This window comes from Ornithodoros turicata, chromosome 1, assembly GCF_037126465.1.
Source record: "Ornithodoros turicata isolate Travis chromosome 1, ASM3712646v1, whole genome shotgun sequence".
NCBI classification, from domain to species: Eukaryota; Metazoa; Arthropoda; class Arachnida; order Ixodida; family Argasidae; genus Ornithodoros; species Ornithodoros turicata.
Window position 1 is genome coordinate 130,014,382 of NC_088201.1, and position 22,278 is coordinate 130,036,659.

The window sequence follows — 22,278 nt, forward strand, 5'->3', positions numbered from 1 at the left end:
ACAAAATAACGTTGTTGTTGTTGTTTAACCGGTGGTGATTTATCAGATTTAACTGATACGAATAATTAATTGCAGCGAAAGCAATTCTGAGCAGCATCGCTCCGGATGTAGACCCATGTGAGGACTTCTACGAGTTTGTGTGCACAGGATGGAAGGAGGAGCATCCCACCCCCTCATCGAACAACGTCGGCTTAATAACTGGAATTGAGGTCATGCGCCATCTTCGGGGTAAGTCCCCCTGAGAACGATCCTTTGCGAAAGAGACCAAACTAGTCTGTGACAAAGAATATATGGAATATTTTATGACAACGGTGATGATGATGATTGTAGTTTTTATGGCGCACGAGCAACTAAGGCTATCATGGCAACGCCAGTTTCGATAATATCTTAGCATGATACAGGGCCCGTCTGTCCAGGAACGCAGAACCTTCGAGTCAAAGCGAGCAGAGCCTAACGCTCGAGAACCCGATACACAGAAAAAACACACAAACAATTGGGGCGGGCTCAGTCCTTTCCGAGCCGTATTGTGTTACATGGAAAACGTCACGATATCCGACTCTTTTCCCCGGCCCTGGTTCCACCACGGCGTTGACCTCTACCCACCCCTCTGGATGCACTCCATCGCCTTGGTAGGTCACTGTCAGGCTAGCACAAGTGGAAGGTGCACCCCGCTTGTAGCTCTCTCGATCGCTTGGTGCTGGACTTTTGGGGCTTTTTGGGTTCCCCTCGAGCCTCCCTTTCTTCTGATTGCCGTTTCCGATTGATTCTGATCATTTTTCTTTATTACTTCGGTGTTAGCGCCGCGAAGCAACTGTGGCTATGAGCAGCGTACAGATGTGAACAGATGGAGAGAAGACAGCAGGAAGGAGTGGGGGACAGGAGGGTTAGAATGCGTCCTAGGCCGACTTCAGGTGGAACTGTGCCGACATTCGTCTGGAAAGTCTGCCGGAAAACCCAGGGAAAATCCCAGAGAGCACAGCCGGTGCCGGGATTCAAACCTGCGTCACCTCCCAGTCTCGCCGTTTAGACATCCTGTTTAGACAGAAGGTCGCATTCGGTAGAAGCACTCTGCTTGTTTTATACCTTCGTCGTACAAGCAATCGTTTTTGCTTACGATTTCAGAACGGGGTTTATACACTATGTCACTGCTCTCCCCCTTTCCCGGCTTTTCGGGATGCAACAAGCTTTCTATTGGAGAATGTGAGCATCAATACACAAAAATGTTGCTGACATTTTATCTCACGGTTGATATATAATCAGAATGAATCAGCTGGACTAGAAAGCATGGTACGAAAAAGGAAAACAGAAACAGTTCCAGCAGAAGAGACGCCTTCCTACTGGCTGAAGTGAGCGTTTCTCAAAACGGGGGCGCACTCTCGACGCAGCAGCTCTTAGTGTTCGCTTCATGCTTAGCAGTGACCTGTACTTCGTTTTCATGGACGACACCACAGAGCAGCCAAGTTCGCAGAGTACATCATGACGAATACGAAAAAGAGAGAGGGAGAGAGAACTCCCATGACTTTAGTGCTCAGGAGCAGATACCCTCCTACGAAAGCCGTCCAAATTTTGGAAGACAGCTTCAGCAGAACCAGCAACCCCAAATAGGGTGCCGAGGGTCACTATGTGTTAGAATGTGAGGTGCACTTTTATGCTGCCATACCATGCCGAGACTGGGAGGCGACCGGGGTTTGAATCTGGGCACAAACTGTGCTGTCTAAGGCTGGGCTTTACGCATACACTTTAAGACAAATGTCAGCACAGTTGCCTATGAAGTCGGTCCAGAACGCTCCCCCACCCTCGCACGAGCAACATTTGCCGCCAGACAGGCAGGCAGATCGCTCGGAAGTAGCCACCACCTTTTATGCTACGCAGACAACGTGTATCGTCCTGTTCTCATACAGCATTCAGGGTTACTCCCGTAATCTCAGGATCGCTAATCTTTATCGCTACCAGAAAGACATCGTCTCGCTGTTATTAGGTATCATGATACATGCGCGCCGCTGCTATTTTCTTCATATTCGTGCTTAAGGAAAAATTTTGTGTGTCCGCTGCAAACCAAGCTGTTCCATAATTTATAGACTTTTTCTTCAGAAATTCGAACACCAGTATTGTTGTCCGACTACCCACACTTTCACGCGTTCAGCTGGTGAATATTCGGGGAACAAGGGCGCTGTAATGTTTATTTTATTGCAGATTTTATCTTGTCGTTCTCATTTCCTACTTTAGCGACGCTGTTCCATTGCTTGCTATTGAGTACTGGCATTCAACAAGATAGCTATATATAAAGAAATTTTATTACCCTGATCTGATGGTGTGTACAATAAAAAAAGTGCGAGGTCTACACGTAGGTGCGGTAGGGACTAAAACAAGCAGTGGGTTTCCGAAACACACTTCCTTCGGTTCTGACATGGAGGCTCATTTCTTGAAAATGGCGAGCAATAAGCAGTAGTTACGATGTGACTGTGAACAGCAGGCACATTGTCGCCGAAGTTCTTTCCACTTGTACGCAGACCTCGGCAAAACTCATTCATGAGCGCGCTCACTCATGCTCACTCACGCTCAATTCGGATAATGAACTGAGCGTGAGTGAGCGATCCGAGAGCTGAGTACGCGGTGAGTGAGTCTGAGTGAGGGAGCCGAGAGCTGAGCGTACCATGAGTGAACCCGAGTGAGCGAGCCGTGAATTGAACGGGCGGTCAGTGAGCGTGAGTGAGCGGGCCGAGAGCTGAGCGGGCTGTGAGTGAGCATGAGTGAGCGAACCGAGGAGTGAATGGGTAGTGAGTGAGCGTGAGTGAGAAAGCAAAGAGCTGAGCGGGCAGTGAGTGAGTGAGCGTGAGGGCGCACTGAGTGAAACATGAGCGCGCGATTCGAGGGTTGAGCAGCCAGTGACTGAGCGTGAGCGCGCGTGGGTTGTGCGAGGAGCGTGCAAACTGAGCTTAGCATTACTGGGTGTGATGGCGCTGAGCAGCTATTGTTACGACCAAATCCATATCAGTGAGCTAACATGAAATAGCAATGTAGACAATAACTGTTGGTATAGGAAGGAAGAATGGGGTTCGCCTGAACGTATCCAAGTTTTGTTTCGGTTTGGATGTTTCGATCGTTAAATAAATACATTAATCAATTAAACGTCAAAAGAATTAATACGGTGAAGCATTAAGAAGTTTTGTGGACCTGCCTGGCGAATGACGAAACATCGTGGGACACACAAAACTTCTCCCAAATGGATCTCAGATATACTTTATAAATGAAAAGAAAATATGCAAAAGTACCTACAGGTATATATAGGTATAGGCACAGGTACATCCAGGTACTACACAAAATAACTTTGGAGTGCCGCTTGCACCTTTCCCACTATAACGCCGTGTTCTGCACGCTTCGAAATGATGAGGGGAGGGGGGGGGGGTAATCAACGCATAACACGCTCCTAGCCAACCATGATCTCGAATGATATTGTTATCCGCCCTGATTTGTTGAAAACGGTAGCCGTACGCCTTTTTCTGTGACAATTATGAACAGCATAATTGTCACACACACACACACACACACACACAAAAGGCGTACACTAGAGTTACTTAGCGTACTCCCTTCGTTTTCAACAAATCAGGGCAGATAACGATATCATTCGAGATTATGGTTGACTGAAAGCATGATATGCGGTGACGTTCTGTTTTAAAGGTGTGCAGTGATGCATGATAAAAAAAATCAAGCTTCTTTTCCCCTGACGTACTCTGCGACCATTATCATTTTTCGATGGTGCGTGGTGACAATGACGCTCTCCTAGCGCGCTGGTGAGCTCCTGCGATGGAAAACAGACGCTCGACGCCACCTGAAGACGCTGGAATACCGATGAACACTGTCGCCAGCTTCGCCAGTTTGGGGTAGTTCTCGGCGTTTTTCTTCCAGAAGGAGAGGATACCATCTTTCGAGCACCCCGATTTGAGGCATGGGTCCAACTCTGTTTCCTCTTTCATCTCAGAAGGCGGACAGGACGTAACCAAGGCTTCATATATATCCGATATTTCTGTGATGCGTTGCCATGACGAACATGCCATCATTGTAGTGTCGTTAGCTGGAGCTTCGGGAGTTGGGAAATCCTACCAACAGACCAAAAACTTTAGTACACGCCTGTACCAAACGGCAATAAAATACCTTTCTAACATATCAACCTGATGACGGTTACACGAGGACAACATATTCCGCTATAGCGGTTCGGGGGAAGTGGTAGACTAGTATAGAAGTATAGGCTGTTTGTTTGTAGGGACATGCCAGGCCTTTGTAAGCAATGGCTGCCTTCCAGTAAAGGTATCTTGCAACATCGGGAAAGCTGCATAGTCTGAACCCTTTTGTGTGGAATGTGAAATGCTGAGGAGTTAACTTTTTGTTTCTTTTTGCGAGTTCGGCGTTCAACATTTGAAAGACGTCCAAAAAGTTATACGACAACGTGCGGACGGGAAAGGAATTACGCTTTGCACTGCATGAAACGTAATGGCCTGCAAGTTTTCTTTTATTAGTTTTGGTTGACTATTCTGAAGCACGTATTGAAGGCATTGTTGTATTGTTGAGTAAAGCGTAATCACAAGCGTGTCACAAAAACTGCGAGGTCATCTTTCTTAAGAGGGGATACGACCTCCAGCGGCCCCATGTATTCTCTATGGGCGAAACAATGCGATCCTTTGCAGCTAATACTGAACCGATTTGGACCAAAATGGCCTTGTTCGATAGATTTTAGAATTTCAAACAATTCACATTGGAGCCATTTGCAATTTTTTTGCAGAAGTTTTTAAAAACCTTACGAAAGCTGCAAAGAAAGTATAAGTTGGGTCTCTCGCTTTTCGAAGTTCGTAGCTCGTTTACTGTAGCACATATGTGAAATGTACTGAGTAGCATTTACGCGGAATTCTTCCTTGAATATTTATGTGTCCATGTCATGTCTGTCCATGCCTCCAGTCGTTCACAATATTGAAAAAAAAAAGAACTTACGGTATGTACGGCTCCGTGAACTGCCCTGTCTTCCCGTCGTACGGTAGCGCCACATTGCCGATCACAAGAGAAGTTCACATCGTTCCGCGGAATACAGTCACTGTTTGGCACCCTATCCCAGAAGGGTTTTCCCCGGTAGCGGAAGCGCCAAATTGTGGTCGCGAAACCTGTCTGGAGAGATCCACGTTGGGTAAGTCGTTGCAAAATAATGGGAAGGCCTCGAGGATAGGAAGAATAGGCGGCATAGACCAGGAAAACTTTGCTACAGAGCCTGCCAATGGACTTACACAATATTCGTCTCCCTACCCAACCCAACCGTCTTAAAAAGAACGGTAGGGTTGGGGGAGGTGAGGCACAGTGAGACCGAGTGGTGTTACCATTCCCTCTCCCGATGTGTTGAAATTGAAAGACAGTTTTCTTTTTTTTTTTTATGAGGTAATATCAAACAGTCGAAGACTGGATTATGGAAAGGCCAAAAAAATAAGGAATTCCAAGAGGATGTCTGCGAAATAAATAATTTAAGAATAAAACGTTGAAAAAGACTCCACGTAGAAATTCACTTTGTAAAATAACTTTTTCAAAAGACGCTCTTTCTCTATCCACACCTGTAAGATCAACCCCAGTACACGAGGGATTGTACCAAAAAGTGGCATGCGCTGGACAAGGTCATACAAAGTTATTTCAAATGCATAAAAAGCATTTAGCACATTAATTCCCAATACCTGTCCTGAGCACAGCGTTGTGGAACTATCTGATGTAGCAGATGTAACTTTTCGAATATATATTTTTCATTTGTTGGTGGCCTTCTGACTTTCGATAGTTCGGTCTTCCGAGTTCTCGGCCTATTTAGTTTTTAGCCTACAGAGTGAAGTATGTAGTCTCACACACAAACATGTCGTTAGATTAGTGTTTAGATCAGTATCTCATAAGTGCTCGTAAGTGTCCCATGCTCGGGCGGGTCCAGGAAAAAATGTCACCGCAAGAAATGTCCCCGGAAAAAATGTGTGCTCATTGGGTGTATTGACCCAAAAAACGGCAGGTTCTGAAAAAAAAAAAGGCTTGCTCCCAAAATTCACGGAACACTAGTTGCACTGACGTACTGCAACCTGCATTTGCAAGTCTGATCGTCTTAGCTGCCTAGACTTTTAGGGACATGTTTACAAAAAGAAAGTGCCTGGTGGTGATTGCCAGTGAATGACTTGTACCATACCGTCCACTCAATGAATTTTATAGGAGATGGTGTCGCTCTACACATTTGGCAACCCGAACGTTATTGTCGTCGTGTACAATAAACACATGCAATAACACAGCCATCTCTAGTTTTACTTTTTGATTTCCGCCTAAGTGATCGAAAGTACGTTATCTAAAAGGAAGTTAAGTGAAATGATTTATTCCCTGTATTAATTCTCAACAAGTCTATCCCTGTCTTGGGTAGTAACTAAGTTATTTTTAACTTGTAACTGTAACTAGTTACTTTTGGGGGTAACTAGTTACAGGCTTCTTGCTGATCCAGATCCTAGGATCCAGATCCTAGTTACAGTAACTAGTTACATTTCCAGAAAAGTAGCTTTTAACTGTAACTAGTTACTATTTCTGTGAATGTAACCTGCAAAATGTAACTAGCTATTCGAATAAATGTCCTTCCTTTGTTTCCCCTACCTTCCCCTACTTCCCCCTAACAGTGACTTCCTTCCTTTTGTCCGTAACCGGTATGTGCCCCCTGCCTTGGGCTCTTAACCAAGCAGGGAATTCCAGCTTTGCGAACAGAAATTAGGTGAAGTTAGTGACCCTCAACTGTCGGAGTGAGTCATATGTGAGTAATAGTGTCGCTGCCCATGCACGGGATCCTGCCTCCTGTGGATATGGACAAGGGAATGATTATGCACAAAGAGAAACTTTCTGGTCAGCTCACTTGCGCTCCGACCAGTGCAATGGCTAATCCTGCTCCGGTTGTTTCTATCATAAAGCTTCCGTGGCCGCTCAATGAAGCAACCTTTGAGTTTTTATCATGGAAGGACGAGAATAATTTAAGTGTAAGGTGCAAGCTATGGAATAAGACGTACTCAGCAAACCGGACGTCAATTTCAAACCTGAAAAAGCATCATGAGGCGAGTTCCTTGTCCTTGTGTATGTCTCTCCCTCTACACGCTAAGAAACGCGTGTCATCGTGCTCTTCTTTTTCACCGCGATGCGCCAGGTCGCATGTACGTGTCGTATTTCTCCGTGTGGAATAACCGCATTTTAACTTATACTGCTTCTCGTTCAATGGAAGACCACTATTCATCGCACTTCAGTAAATGTAAATAAGTGTATGCTTTTAACAATTGTATCACCCTCTCACGGTCATTTTTATAAAAAGTAACTGTACTGTACCTAAGTTACTTTCTCTCGGTTACTGTGACTGTAACTAGTTACTCGACCAAGAAAGTAACTATAACTGTAACTCAGTTACTTTTTAGAAGTAACTTACCCAAGACTGGTCTATCCTACTTAATTTGTAGAGCTCATTTTTTATCGCAGTTGGAATAACAGTTTCCGTATCTTGGCTTCCTTACGAATAAATATAAATCTCTTTTCGTTTGACCTTCCAAGGCTTCCGGTTGTCCCTCCTTGGATCGCGCTACAAGGTGTTCGGTCCAGTAAGATGGCCGCCTGAAGATGTTAAGAACGCGAGAAAGTACAGTCAACAGCTTAGAAGCAGGCTCTACAGAACGAAGTGCACCGTTGACCGCAAGTTGAAGTGTATGAGCGGCACATCTGATCCTGTTGCATGGATTGAGACCATCGGAAACATCAATTTCAGTGCTTGAGCAGTCCTCTGGACTCTCTTCATCATGATCGCCCGCATCCGGGTCGGACTTCAGAAGGTCCATTTATTCAAGAACATGTTGGACATGTTGAAAGCTTTCGTCATGTTAGACGCATTGTCTGAAACGACACAGCCAATATGTCTCAGCTCAACGCCGTGATCCAGGAGTTCTGGTTCAAATGTCGCACGAATTTGATTTCCGGTACGGTGCCCGAGGAAGTAGCGAAACGAGAGTGTTGCGGTCTTCAGTGCCCAATCTTTTACGAACTGCACTTTTATGCCAAGTAGCGACTGCCGCGTCCTACTAGACCACAGACCTACGATGAAGTGCAAGCTGTGATCTGAGGCGGACTGGATGTCTTCGCGGAGTGCAGGCTCTGCATATTCCTTTGCCAAGTCCTGCAGAGTGCGGCTCACTGTCCGAGGTGAGATAACATTGACCCCTGGCCTCAGAAGTCCAACGAGCCTCCTAAACCCCAACCCACTTCTAATCCTCAGTCGAAGTGCGTCCAGAGCCACCATTTCTGCAACCCTTGCATTGAATTTCTTTTGAAAGGTGTCAGACGGTGACAGCTTGCGTTGTGTTACACGCAGCCTAAACGCTGCGATGTTCGCATCCAAAGTTTTCTGCTTCTTCGCTTGTACCTGCCTATATTGGTCTTGATGCTTGAGCTGCGCAAACGGACTTCGTGGTGGTGGTGGTGGTGATAGGGCTTGCCGTTGTCGGCCTCACGTATGTGGGCAACGTCACGACTCACGTCCTGGGGGAATGTGCGTCCTGGGCCGACTTCTAAGGGAACTGTGCCGACATATGTCTGAAAGCGTCTGAGGAAAACCCAGGAAAAACCCCAGACAGCACAGCCGGCACCGGGATTCGAACCCGGGTACCTCCCAGTCTCGACGTGACATGGCCAGCACGCTAACGGACTTCGTGACTTTACTCAAAACTGCAAGGCGAGCAAACCATAAGCCAGTCTTGCGCAACGATGACGACGTTGCACCAACGCCTGTCATCGCGTTCCTGAATACTTGACTATAACCTGATAGTAACGATATAAGTAGATAGTAACGTGATAGTAAAATATCCAGAGAAGTAAAAGTAACTTTAAGACACACTAAACGATGAACTGCGACGGTTTATCCTTTTGCGTCCGTTATGTCAATTGAATATCGTTCTTTACTCTTTTCCTTGGGAATTTTGTGCGTCGCGAAATTGCTACAGCATGCTTAAATGCGTCACTTAAAACCATAAGGGCCCCATATTAGCAGAATACCCACCTCTAAGTGCCGCTTGAAGTTCGAACTAGTCACTTGGGATCCTGATTTCTCTTCGGAGCAGTACCGGCAGACCAAAATTATTTTATTGTGGTCCTTTGAACCGCCAAGGTAGTCATAGTGCGCATTTAACCTCTCAGGAAATGCGAGGTTTGGCAAAGCGATTAGCTCTCTTTGAGTATTAGACGACACCCCCATATGATGGTACGAACTTCACAAACGAGAGACGCGGTGCCCCTGTTAACTCCTGTTAGTTTACGCCTCCTCTGTTACTCCAATATCCGCCAAAGCAAATAAAACCAGTGGTTGCCTTCTCGCGCCTTGTTCTTGTCTTATGTGACGTTGCCCGTTGACCTTCACCCTTCACTGACGAAGAAGCTTCCTACGTTCAATGCATGGCCCCCGTGGCCGCGTTCCCCGTGCTCTACGTACAAACTCTCTGCCCTTTCAGCGTTCGTTCATGGGTGTCGCAACGGTTGATTTATGCGATTCTTCGTGGAAAGCAAGAAGGTGGGCATATGAGTGAACAAACAGCTCAAAACAGCACAAACGATGACACAAAGTTGAGCGGACGATGGGCTTTGAGTGAGTGAGCTGTCGCGAGAACTTAGCGGACGGTGAGTGAACGTGAGTGAGCGAGCCGAGAACTGGGCGTGTGGTGAGTGAACTTGAGTGAGCGAAAGTCAAAACTGCCGAGGTCTGCTTGTACGTACATCAGCTAAGGCGTTCAGAACAGGATGAATGGAAAAGCAACGAAACGCAGGGTGGCTTGTCGTTAAGGCACAACAAGTGGAGATAATGTCGCACACTTATATCGTATCAGATACATTGCGGTGTAGTACATGTGAACGCCGTATTCGATGAGACAATCGTGTGTAAAGCACTGCACGGTCCTATACGACGGTCAGCCGGTCAGTGTCCAAAGCGACGACGGGTTATCTGACCCCTGATTAAACCGTCGAAAACTGTTTATCCGCACACTTGGTGCGCTTTCCTACTTATCCCGGCCACTTACCTGCCTAATAAATCGCGAAAGAATACGCACCACAAACCCTGACAAGGTTCGATAACTCTTGCAGTGCGCACGAGTCCGAGCTGTGCTCTAACCTGTGAGTCACTGAGAGAACTGTTTCTGAGCACTGTGCGAAATGAGAAAATATAATATCCAACGATTTATTGCTGCTGATTTCTCTATTGAAACCTTGCTGTCTCGGTCATACTAGGAGATCCTGATGTGGCCCATCCCATACCTTCGATACACAATCCTGGCATACGTGTGCCTGGACGCGGTCCTTATGCGATAGCCGATTTCGAATGCGAGGAAACAAGCACGGTTATATTGCAAGGAATAGCCATTGTACTTCTTCTAACCAAATCTACCCGTAGTTTACGATCAGTAATTTATCGACGCCCCCTCACTAAAACCCTCAAACGTTTGACGTAAGGTTGTGGATTCGATTCCGGCTGAGGACGCTATCAGCTTTTCGGCGGGGTAGAAGTTGCTTATAGATTGTGCATGCGCAGCGAGCAAACGCCCAACGCATTGCCAATGCTACTGGAAGGGTTCCTCAAAGTGCAAGTATCCCTAGGGGCTGAGCGAGAATACGGCGACATGCACAGACCGACCACTGTTGCGTCACTTATGATCATTGTTGTACCATGACATCAAGCAACAAATTATCAATTGCGAAAGAGAGAGAGAGAGAACCTCATGCAGCAACCCTAGCAGCACAGTGTACTGAAAGTCGAGTGCAATAGGGGTGAACGGTATGTGTCAATGTTCTTTAGTTTCACAAGCCTGTCCAAGGCCTTCCACTTACCCGTCCACCCCTATTGCACCCGACTTTCAGTACATTGTGCTGCTTGGGAAGCAACCACCTGAGCAAGAGTGAGCTGGATACTAAGCAAGAGCTCCCCAAGCACAATGTACTGAAAGTCGAGTGCAATAGGGGTGGACGTCCACCCCTTTTGCACTCGACTTTCAGTACATTTTACTGCTTGGGTCGTGATTCCCTTGATAACCCATCCACTGGCACCATCCGCAGCGTTCCGTTTCTTGGCCGGCGCGGGGCGAACCTCTGCATTTCACGGAAAGGGCACATGATACGAAACAGAGGAGTACCTCGGATCCCCACAAGAATCCTTTCGCAAGGCGCGCAGCGAGCTTGAGCACATCCATGTAAACAATCGCACGTGGCCGGGTGCCACGGCCTCGACCAAGCACTCTCATGCATTATATAGGCCGGTTATCACACCAGTCATTCTAGCTCACCATAACGACAGCTCGATCGGCGTCCTATATTCACGCGTTCGCGAGATAGAGTTGCCGCAACGTACGTGCAGCCCGATATTTCAGTCTCCCTCGCACGCTCCCGTCACTCCCACGAATTGCGTCAGCCACCGCAATGACCTTGTTAGGTAGAATCTTACACGTGTAAGCTATCTGGGTTTAGCCGGTTGGTTGCTATCGGTTTGATACCGAGTCGGCATAATTCCGTTGCAACATAAATTTTCCCTTGGCTGCCAAGGTGAACTTACAGTCGTTTTCATGTAAGAAAATATCCACCTGTACATCCTACGACAACTAGCTTTCATGTGCCCCCCCCCCCCTCTAACCATGTCATGAAGTACCTCTTGTACCAAATCGTTTTGACCACACCCTTTTTGGGTGGGGATTTCACAATGACAGAACCTATGCAAGCGTCCTAGCCTCGGTCTTGGGAAAACAATACGCTCCATAAAATATCCATAGAACACAGCACACATACGTGCTACGCATTTTCAGATAGTACAGTTAAGTGTGGGAGACATGGGTCTCTGTTGGGGTTATTCACAGTTGTTCGTTTATGGATTTTGTCAAGGTTTCGGAATTGCAACGCCCAGTTGAAGGAGGAAAATAAACAGTAGTTTGGGGGGGGGGGGGGGACTCTCTATCTTGTATTCAGTCATCTGGTCGGATATCTCCGGCGCACGTTAAAAGTACCAAGGCGGTCGAATTATCCAGAGTCCTGCCCTGCGGCACCTCTAGCATGTGGCCATGCACCTATGGTTGTCAATCGGGATATCCTGAATCCGGAAATCCCGGGATCCGGGCCAATTTTTGACGTCCCGAAGTCCCGGGATTTCGTGAGAGCAAATCTGACAGGAAAATATCAAACAGCTGTAGGCCATCAGTCACAGACTCACTCCTTCGTAGGGAAATTTCACTTTTTATGACTGGACGTGGCAGAGGACCGCTACCTACATCCTGCGTACAGATATTTGCTGACTGTCGTTTCTTCTAGCACAGAAGCTGAACGGACCTTCAGTTCGGCAGCCATTGTTGGCACAAAAGTTTGCTCCGAACTCGCAGACACCACCCTCGAGTCTCTGTGCTTTCTCAGGTCGTGTGTTAATCATTGTACAATGCGATAAGCACGCAGCGACGGCGTTGGAAACCGTTTAGTGTTTCCTTTCTCTCTATTCGTTTTCGTTGTTGTTGCTGTTCTTCATTCAAGTGGAACGTTACACCGTTTGAGGGAATTATAAAGCAATATTTCATGCTACTTCAAGTGTAGCGGGAGTCGCCTCCTTTTCACGCGCATCAGTGAAATGGAGATGAATAAAAAAGGAGTGGCATTATCATAGCAGGAAAAAAATAAAAAATAAAATGTAACAATTTCCCCGTCAATATTTTACCAGTGTGGTTACACTGCGAATTTTCCAGTGTTTTCCTTCAGGAAAAGGTACAGTTGGCAAAGCGCACATGAACTGCGCACAACACGTCGATACTAGGCTACGCAGGGGCAGTCCCAGCGATGTACTTTCGGGGGGGGGGGGGGGGGAGGGCGACGTCTGGGAGCCTTTAGCCAGTCGCTATTCATTTGGGTGCGCCGGGGGGAGAGGGGTTCTGGACACCGGCTGAACCTTTTCTCGCACGAAATCCTATCATTGGTAATCCATTTTAGGTATAGTGCCCAGCATAAAGCCTGTTGTACTCTACCTGGACCGCATTCATGTCGACCTAGCTAGCATCGAGCCTCCCATATAGTACTCGGCAGCTGTTTCATTCATGTTTCATTCAGTCATTAATATTGAAATCTGACACGGCTTGTTTGACATCTTTGTGAGATTTCACAAACAATGCTGGTAAATATTGCTCAGCTTCACGGTATTAAAAGTGAAGGCGCAGAAGTTGATACTGCTTGTTACTAGATTGGTATCAGGGTCCCGTCTGTTGTGTGTTGCGGTGAGCGGGAAGGATTGCTATGCTAGACGATGGGAAGTCTTATGAGTAAAAAGTTTGGGGGTGCGCCTTCTTCGCTCTCTTTGAGAGTGTCACAGAGAAAGAGACGAGAACTGGGCCAGGCTATGCTTTTGGGCGGGGCGGGGGGCGACCGCCCCCAACGCGTCCCCCCCCCCCTTGGGACCGCCATTGAGGCTAGGCGCACTTGAGCTTGGAAGTAGAGTCCTGCACGGCCCGTGGGACCCGCGGGTGACCCTCACGTTGTTGCGGGTGGCGGGTCTAGGTTTTTTGTGTCGTGCGGATAGCGGGTCGGGTGCTGGCGTCATTATTGACGGCGGAGCGGGCAGCGGGTCGGGTGCGGTCGACGCATTCCACCAAAACACTATTAGAAAGTCCACAGAGTTGCTCAATCTTGCGTGTCTGTACTGCAGTCGCTCGAAATATGACGTAAAACGTCGCTGACAAGAACGGAACAAACGCTCACACCGTGAGGGTGCAACAGCGCCTGTATGTCTTTCTTTGACCATGTCGCGTTTCGTATCATCATGCACAAACCAACACACGTTTGCACCTTTTTATCTACCCCCTGCGCTGATCCCGAACAAGAAACCATGCACACAGACACATCTAATCATCAGACATAAACCAGGGAGTATTCTCAGTTTACTCGTCAACGTTCATCGCGTTGCGGGTAGCCGGTAGCGTGCGGGTGAGCATTTGAAAAAAAAAAATATGCCGGCTGCAGGCGGACGCAGGTCTGAATTTGTAATGGGACGCAGGTTGCGTGTCGGGTACGGATGTGAACATGCGTGTACGGGTCGGATGCTTGTTAGATAATGCTGATCCGCGCAGGACTGTACTTGGAAGCACCATCTGAACTCACCACAATCCCGAAATCCCGTCCGGGGATCCCGGGATTGACAGCAAAAAGTCCCGAAATCCCGGGACTGCAAAAATGGCTCAGGATTGACAACCCTAGTACAGGCACACAACCCTTATGTGCAATACACACTACCATTACTATGATCACCTGGGCAGTCACTATCATGTGTATTAAGTGTCTCTGAGGAATAGAAAGCGATATCTAATTCATTTCTTACTATAAATCAACCTCGCTTAGGGATTAGCTAAGCAGAAAGGAAATGCAATCAACATTGAGCGCTTCCGCAAATTTACGAAAGAAGCCGAAACATGGCATAGTTTCGAACTTTTCAAGAATTTTGAGTCCCCAGACAGAGCAGCCATCACCGGGATTCGAACCCGGGTACCTCACGGTACTTCGGCCCCTGATTTGCAACGAACTCTCGCGCGAGCCTATCCGTGTGCCCTTGGAGGGCGCGAACTTTAAATATAACGATAAATGTCGCTACGTGACAGTTGATGTACAGGTGACAGTTGATGATCAGGACCCTACGCCTATCATCAAGGCCAAGACAAAGGCCAAAGTGATCACTACGTATAATGAATCCCAATCAAGTATCGACCGTGCTGCTTATGGATAAATATACAGAGTGTTGCACGAGTGCGTGACCTCTACTTATTAAAAAAGTATCAGTGAGATAAAAATAAGAAACCTTCTGCGTGACACTTCTGAACATTTTTGCCATCTAAACAGGTGGTTTGCATGAGTGTGGCTCACTAATTGGGCTAATTATCTTAATTGAACGAAAATTGTTGCTAAGGAAAGGTGTGGCCCATGGCCACAACACCCCATTTCAATCACAATTGCAGGATATTTCACGATATTTCCACAAGTATTTGACACCCGAAAACACCTAAAAACTGCCCGAAACCGTCGCCCATATAGGCGCGCTCGTTCAAGTTGCTCCGCATAAAGTATGAGGAGGAGGAAAGGGCAGCACAGCAAACAGCACAGAACATCCGATGTCGGTGATTATCGGTAACTGATGGCTGCGAACAGATAAGCTTGCGAAGACAAAATGCGTGATTGGGCCGTGTGTTGCTGTCTCATGCTCGAGGTGCTTTTTTCAGGTGCAGTGGGAGTGTCTTCGGGCACAGAGCTGTATATTAAAAGGGAGTCTGGCCATTGGGAGGAGTCACAAAAAGAGGCTCGACCTGTCAATCACAGTTTCGCTCCACTGATTGGTTTGCTTTTTAGCAAGGGGATTGCCATGACACCTCACTGCCACCCAAAATGGCGACGAAAACAAACACAGTGAAGCGGAGATTTCGTGCCAAAAAATTTTCACAGACTACTCTGATTTTACGCTGCAAATGTACATCCTCATGTACGTTTTTCGGAAATCAGTTTCAACTGATGCTCACCCATCCATATCTTGCCGAAAATAATACGTTTTGTCGCCGGTGTTAGGCCTAGTCAACACGGCGATCGCGGCGATCACAACGAAATAATAACAAAAAACTGCATTGTGCTGTACAATCTTATATTTAATTGCTGGATTTCATGGATATAATCATTCTTGCCTTTTATATTCCAACTATTCATGTAGATTTGTATAAAAATCGTACCGGCGACCGAATGTGTCCAGCAGGTGCTTCTGCCGGCAGCGATACAACGACGGAAGCAGACGACAATTCCCGACGTGCCCCATGCACCCCAGGTGGCGTTCATCAAATTTGCACCAAAAATCCACTAGTTTTGCAGATTGCGAGAGGTATCCACTCCAATCCCATCCAATCCACTTGCCACCCACAATGGCGCTGCCCATGTTGGATAGGGGGAGAAATCGTGAGGATAGGTTGATTGATAGCGCCCCATATTTCAACACTCCATTGGTCAGAAGCTGGAAAGGTGGGTGGAGCTTCAGGTGTAGGCATGACCCATTAATGGCCAGACTCCCTTTTAATATACGACTCTGTTCGGGCCTTGCCGACAGCGCCTCCCCTGATGAAATCCGAAAACGCGCTTGTATAGAGGACAAGTCTTCGGGTGTCGAATTTTTGTGGAAATATCGTGAAAGATCATGTAATTGTGACTGAATTGGGGTCTTGGGCCATGGGCTTCGTAATAAGCGATATGCAAAATGCGAGGCGCCATCTCATGGTAACGGTTGTAACTAGGGCGGCCATATTGGTTGAGTCAAGAAACGCGCGCGTTAGGCTGCTGCTGTACTGCATGTATCGTCCTGTACGCGCACATACACTTGCGGGATCGTACTTTCTTTTTTTTGTTCTTGACACAAGAATGCCTACGCACTGCTGCGTTCCGTTGTGTAAACGTGGAACCAAAGACAGCGACGGGAACAGAGTTGGTATCACTCACTTTACTCTGTTCAGTATGCATGGCAGTAACCCTAGAGGCGGCCGTGAAATGCAGTGAATGGTATGCACGCAGTATACCACGGGCTATTTTTGAGTGATGAGGGTGGTGTACGTTGATAATACCGAACATAAGGAAACAGGGCTAGCAAGAAAAAACAGCTAGTTCTTGATTTACGTGCGGTCTCGTGTGTCAGTTAGCTTGTGTCTTTGCCTTCCAACCGCGCTTGAGCTTCTCCCTAGAACGTTTGCTGCTCTCATCGAGCCATAACCTCCTTTCTATTTAGTATATAGGAGGCTACGATCGAGCGATTGCGCGTAACGGCCACGTATCGCGTGACGCACGTGAATGAAAAGATAGGTGTTGAATAGGAGGGGAATTTTGCGATCGCGCAATGCTGCCATGTGTGTTAACCAAGGCATTCATGTGCGGACCTCGTTGTGGATGGAACGCGCATGACCTGAGCAAACAGGGCTTCCACAAGGGCGGCTTATTCAGAATGAAATAATAAATAAAATTGTTGTTCTCCTCGAGCCTTGCTGGCACGCAAAGCATGTTACATGCTAGCAGTGTTCTGTCTTCTCTAGGTGTCAATTCACCGTTTTCCAAATCATGAGACCCTATACAAGAAGTGGATTATGGCCGAATTATGGCCGGATTATGGATTAAGCGAAACGTAACTTAGTCACATGATGTTCATAGCACACGATGACAGAAAAAGACAGACGGACACGGGCTATCCGTGCCCACCTCTGTCTTTTTCGTTAATAGCCGTGTGTAATTTCAACCAACACACTCTTCACATCCTTGCGCTGATAGCACAATGTGTTTAGTTTGCTTTTCCTTCTTTTTTAACTCAGAACGTCATAGAAAGAGTGCTTGCGCATAACGTACGATATGCAAAAGTGTGTCCAGAAACTTCGGTGGACGCACATTTTACCGTAGTGGCGAAGGAGGAAAAATGCCGTCACTTCGAACACACGTGAACGGCGCATGCCCTAAACACCGAATACCGGGCGGCTGCTCGAGCTCGATTGCGCGTGCTAGTCAATATTGTGGACAAGGTGCTCTCCTACAAAACAGCAGTTCGCGTGTCTCGAGTCACAGCTATTCGTGAGTAGTGAAGAAGGCAGTGTTTACGCTTCCACGGCGAAGGCGTAGGACTTCGTTTGCTACCGAGACGGCGGCAGGGCTCGAAACCGTTATTCTTTAGGGTTCGGTTCAAGTTACGAATCAAGGGTATGGGTTCGGTTTGGGTTCAGCGCAACCAAAATAACGGTTTGAACCCATATTAGTCGGTTCGAACAGGTTTACGTGTGCTGATCAGTGTACCACATGTGAGAATTAATATGAGGTTCCGGCGATGGCTTGCTGGTTCTTTCTTCCCCTTACTCCCTCGCCTCTACTCTTCATACACTGTTAGAAAAAAAGGTATAAAGAAGGTATAATAATGGGCCATTGTACCATTTTTATACCTTCAGTTCCAGATTTGAACCTTTGGAGGGTACAGAAAAGGTACACAGTGCCGATTTATACCTCCAACCATGCACAAGGGTTTAAAGAGGTATGAAGCAGGGATAACGTAACATATTTATACCTCATCATCACGTGTTTATACCTTGTGTATAGCAGAGACAACTGAAGCTATACATCCTAAGGTATAACTGCAGGCTGTTTATACCTTCAGCGTTTTTATCCATTTACTTGCACCACGCGTTGAACCACATAATTTTCTTCTGTTGAAGCGGTGTCATTTAAGATAAACATTAATTTGTTTAAGAAACACAGACTTCGTTAGAGTTGTATCTACAATCTACAGGTTGAGCTTATGACTGCGTTATATGTGTACCTGAAATAATTGAATCTTCCTGTTCTCACCCACATGGTTGCCCGCCATGCGTAGGATGCTCTACAATTTGCCAAATCGCCAGCCGTATATCAGTATTTGTTGCCTTTCAGATCTCGATGTCTGATTTGGTCGATCCAAACTGTCAAAGTCGCGGAACCGTATTCCTCTTTGAATCTTTTCTTTTATATATATATATATATATATATATATATATACAGAAGAAATAAGTTCGCACAGAGCACCACCAAAGGAATATTTTCAGATGACTTCATTTAATTCATTTTGAAATTACACAGACACGACGTTTCGAACGGTGGACCGTTCTTTTTCAAGTGAAAAGATATAATGAGTTGGTCAAACAGAAAACACTCACTTTCGTGTGCTTCGACAGTGGTGGGGGAAGGGAAATCGCAGTGCGTTGAGGTTGCCGAAGGGAGGTCATAAATTCTGTGTGCGGGGTCCTGTCGAGTGTGTTTCGCACGTGGGTGGGGTTTTTTTTTTTGGGGGGGGGGGGTCTTTCCCTAAGACGCATTTGTGTGGAAAGGACTCGTTTGCGTCGCGTAAACGGGTGTAGCTTCTTGTTGTGTTGTAGGCGTTATTATTTCTTCATGTTTTTCACAGTGGACAGCGATCCCGGGTGTTCGTTTAGTGCCGGATTGAATTTATGTATTAAAAATGATTCCTTCATTTCACGATCCCTATCGCTCTTGAATCCAGATTGTAATATGGCAATAGAGAGTTTCTCAATCACATGTCCTGGAAGGGCCATATGCCTAGACAGCGGGAGTTCCGGTTTTGTTTTGGTGTGGGACTTGTGGTTGTTGAAGCGAATTCTGAATGATGTGCAGGTTTGTGCAATGTATTGAGCTTGGCATATGGTGCAATGTAGAAGGTATATTACGTTTTGAGTCCCACAGTCAAAAGTGCCATTGATATGGAATTTGAAGTTTGTGGTGGTGCTGGTAACATCCCGTGCTGACAACATGAAGGGACAAATTTTGCAGCGGGGTTTTTTGCAAGGCCTGCAGCCAAGGAATTCTTTTTGTTCCCTCGTGACTTTTGAGTTCACCAGTACGTCCCGTAAGTTTCGCGGTCGTCTATAAACAATCTTGGGAGCCTCTGGGAAGACTTCCCGAAGATGTTCAGATTGGTGCAGAATATTGAGATGGCGTTTCAGAATGGATCCGATGCCAGCTACATTTTGATTGTAGGTTAAAGTTAAGCTCGGCGCGCAGTACTCATCGGTTTTTGAGGAAGCTGTGGGCTGGTTGGGACCTAAACGCCGAGCTTTTTCAATTGCGTCATTAACGACATCGGGAGGATAGTTGCGATCGGTGAATGCGTGCCGTAGATCACCTAGGTTTTGTTCGAGGTCGCTGTCCTCTGTGCAGATACGCCGGTATCTGCATGCTTGACTATAAGGTAGAGAGAGTTTGCAGTGACGGGGGTGTGAGCTATTGAAGTGTAAGTATTGCTGACTGTCAGTTGGTTTTCGGTACACCTTAGTTTCCAGTGATTGGTCCCTGACTGTTACTGTGACGTCCAGAAAGTTCGTAGTTGTGGTCGAATAGTTGTGGGTGAAATTGATGCTGGGGTGCGCGTTGTTGAAGTCCCGAATGAATTCCAGTAGTGAACTCTCACTGTTGTCCCAGATTATGAATATGTCATCGATATACCTCTTATAGAGAAATGGTCTGATGTGGCACCGTGACAGAAAACATGTTTCCAATTTACCCATGAAGATGTTCGCGTAGTTTGGGGCCATTTTTGTGCCCATAGCTGTGCCATTTATCTGGACGTAGTGTTGGCCATTAAATTCGAAGTTGTTCAGCGTTAGTATAATTTCTAATAGTACCTTCAGTGTGGCGCTGTCCACGTGGTAGGGACTGTCCGACGGTGATTTCGTGTAGGCTTCCACGACCGCCTCGATGCCGTCAGAGTGGGGAATATTAGTGTAGAGGGACGCTACATCAAGGGTGACAAGGAAGCAGTTCTCAGGTAGTTTGAGGTTGCGAATGGTCTTTAGAAAATGGTTGGTGTCTTTCACATATGACTGAAGGGTGGGGGGGATGTCCTTGATGAGGTAGTCCACAAGCGTTGACAAGTTCTCTGTCACTGTGTTGTTGCCAGATATGATGGGTCTGCCTGGATTGCCCGGCTTGTGAATCTTGGGTAACAGATAAAAGCGACCAGGTTTCGGAGATAGTGGAAGGAGCTGCTTATGTGTATCAGGCGTGATTTTTTTGTTATCACGGAGGTCGGTTAGGGTCCTCTCGATCTTTGACGCATAGTCTGGTGTGGGATCGCGATCAAGCCTCTCATAAAACGTTGTGTCTTCCAGTTGGCGGGCTCCCTCGCGAATATATGCGTCAGTGTCCATGACCACAATAGCACCTCCCTTGTCCGCGGGTTTGATGACAATGTCCTTTCGCTTCTCAAGATCGCTGAGTGCTTTGCGTTCTTCACTTGACAGATTGTGTCGTGGTGGTCCTTTTTTGGACGTTACCTTGAGGATATCCTTTTGCACAGCTTGGATGTAATCATCGAGATGGCGGTCCCTGTGTTCAGGGGGTGACCAGCTGGAACCTGTTTTGAAAGGGGAAGCCGTCTGTCTGGAGTTCTCTTTATCGTGGAAAAATTCCCTCAGGCGCAGTTTACGGGCAAAGTTTTCAAGATCTGTGTGCAGATCACAGATCGTGTGAAACCAAAATGGCTCTCGTAGCGCATGATTTTGTCAGACAACTTCCTGGAATCCAGACAAATCCAGGAAGTTGTCTGACAAAATCATGCGCTACCAGAGCCATTTCGGTTTCATCTCCAAACATCTACAGAACAAATCAATTCCAAAGGGAGCGCGACTCTCATCCAGGCTACCTTTTGCTAACTTCAACGCAACTCATCTGTCCGAGTGGGAAGCTGTCTTACATGATGCGTCGCTCGCCCTTCTCTCTATTGCATCACGCCACTGCGAAGATCAACTCATCGACCTACGAAAAAAGCAACACGAAATGACCTCACTTCTGACGTCTACGGAAAAACGCGCTCTCGCTGATTTTCAGACAAAAAAATCCAATGCCTTGCGGACAGTAAAGGACAGAAAAATGGAACGCGATCTTCCGTCGGCACACCAGGGAACTGTGCAGTCGCCTCAGGACCCGACGAAGGCCATTATTGAACCACCTTTGGCAGGCCGTTCTTACAGTCCCCCCAAATCCATGGTAAATCTCTCATCAGTAACGCTAACAGACATCGAGGAACGCCTTCTATCAAAAGGACTCTCCTTCTGTCCAAGTACAACAGGATTGAACGAATTCCAACTGCACACAGATCTTGAAAACTTTGCCCGTAAACTGCGCCTGAGGGAATTTTTCCACGATAAAGAGAACTCCAGACAGACGGCTTCCCCTTTCAAAACAGGTTCCAGCTGGTCACCCCCTGAACACAGGGACCGCCATCTCGATGATTACATCCAAGCTGTGCAAAAGGATATCCTCAAGGTAACGTCCAAAAAAGGACCCCCACGACACAATCTGTCAAGTGAAGAACGCAAAGCACTCAGCGATCTTGAGAAGCGAAAGGACATTGTCATCAAACCCGCGGACAAGGGAGGTGCTATTGTGGTCATGGACACTGACGCATATATTCGCGAGGGAGCCCGCCAACTGGAAGACACAACGTTTTATGAGAGGCTTGATCGCGATCCCACACCAGACTATGCGTCAAAGATCGAGAGGACCCTAACCGACCTCCGTGATAACAAAAAAATCACGCCTGATACACATAAGCAGCTCCTTCCACAATCTCCGAAACCTGGTCGCTTTTATCTGTTACCCAAGATTCACAAGCCGGGCAATCCAGGCAGACCCATCATATCTGGCAACAACACAGTGACAGAG

At 46.9% G+C, this 22,278-nt stretch overlaps 1 protein-coding gene across 3 annotated transcripts in view; it reads left to right on the forward strand.

Annotated features, from left to right (window-relative positions):
* LOC135378596 (neprilysin-1-like) overlaps positions 1-22,278 on the forward strand; it is a 254,298-nt gene that overhangs the window by 34,821 nt on the left and 197,199 nt on the right. For 2 of the 3 annotated variants that reach the window (XM_064611657.1, XM_064611659.1), the window contains exon 4: positions 76-228. The exons of the other annotated variant lie outside the window; for it this stretch is intronic. In XM_064611657.1, coding sequence (XP_064467727.1) covers positions 76-228 — 153 coding nt within the window. The remainder of the gene's footprint in view (positions 1-75; positions 229-22,278) is intronic. 3 annotated transcript variants of the gene reach the window in all.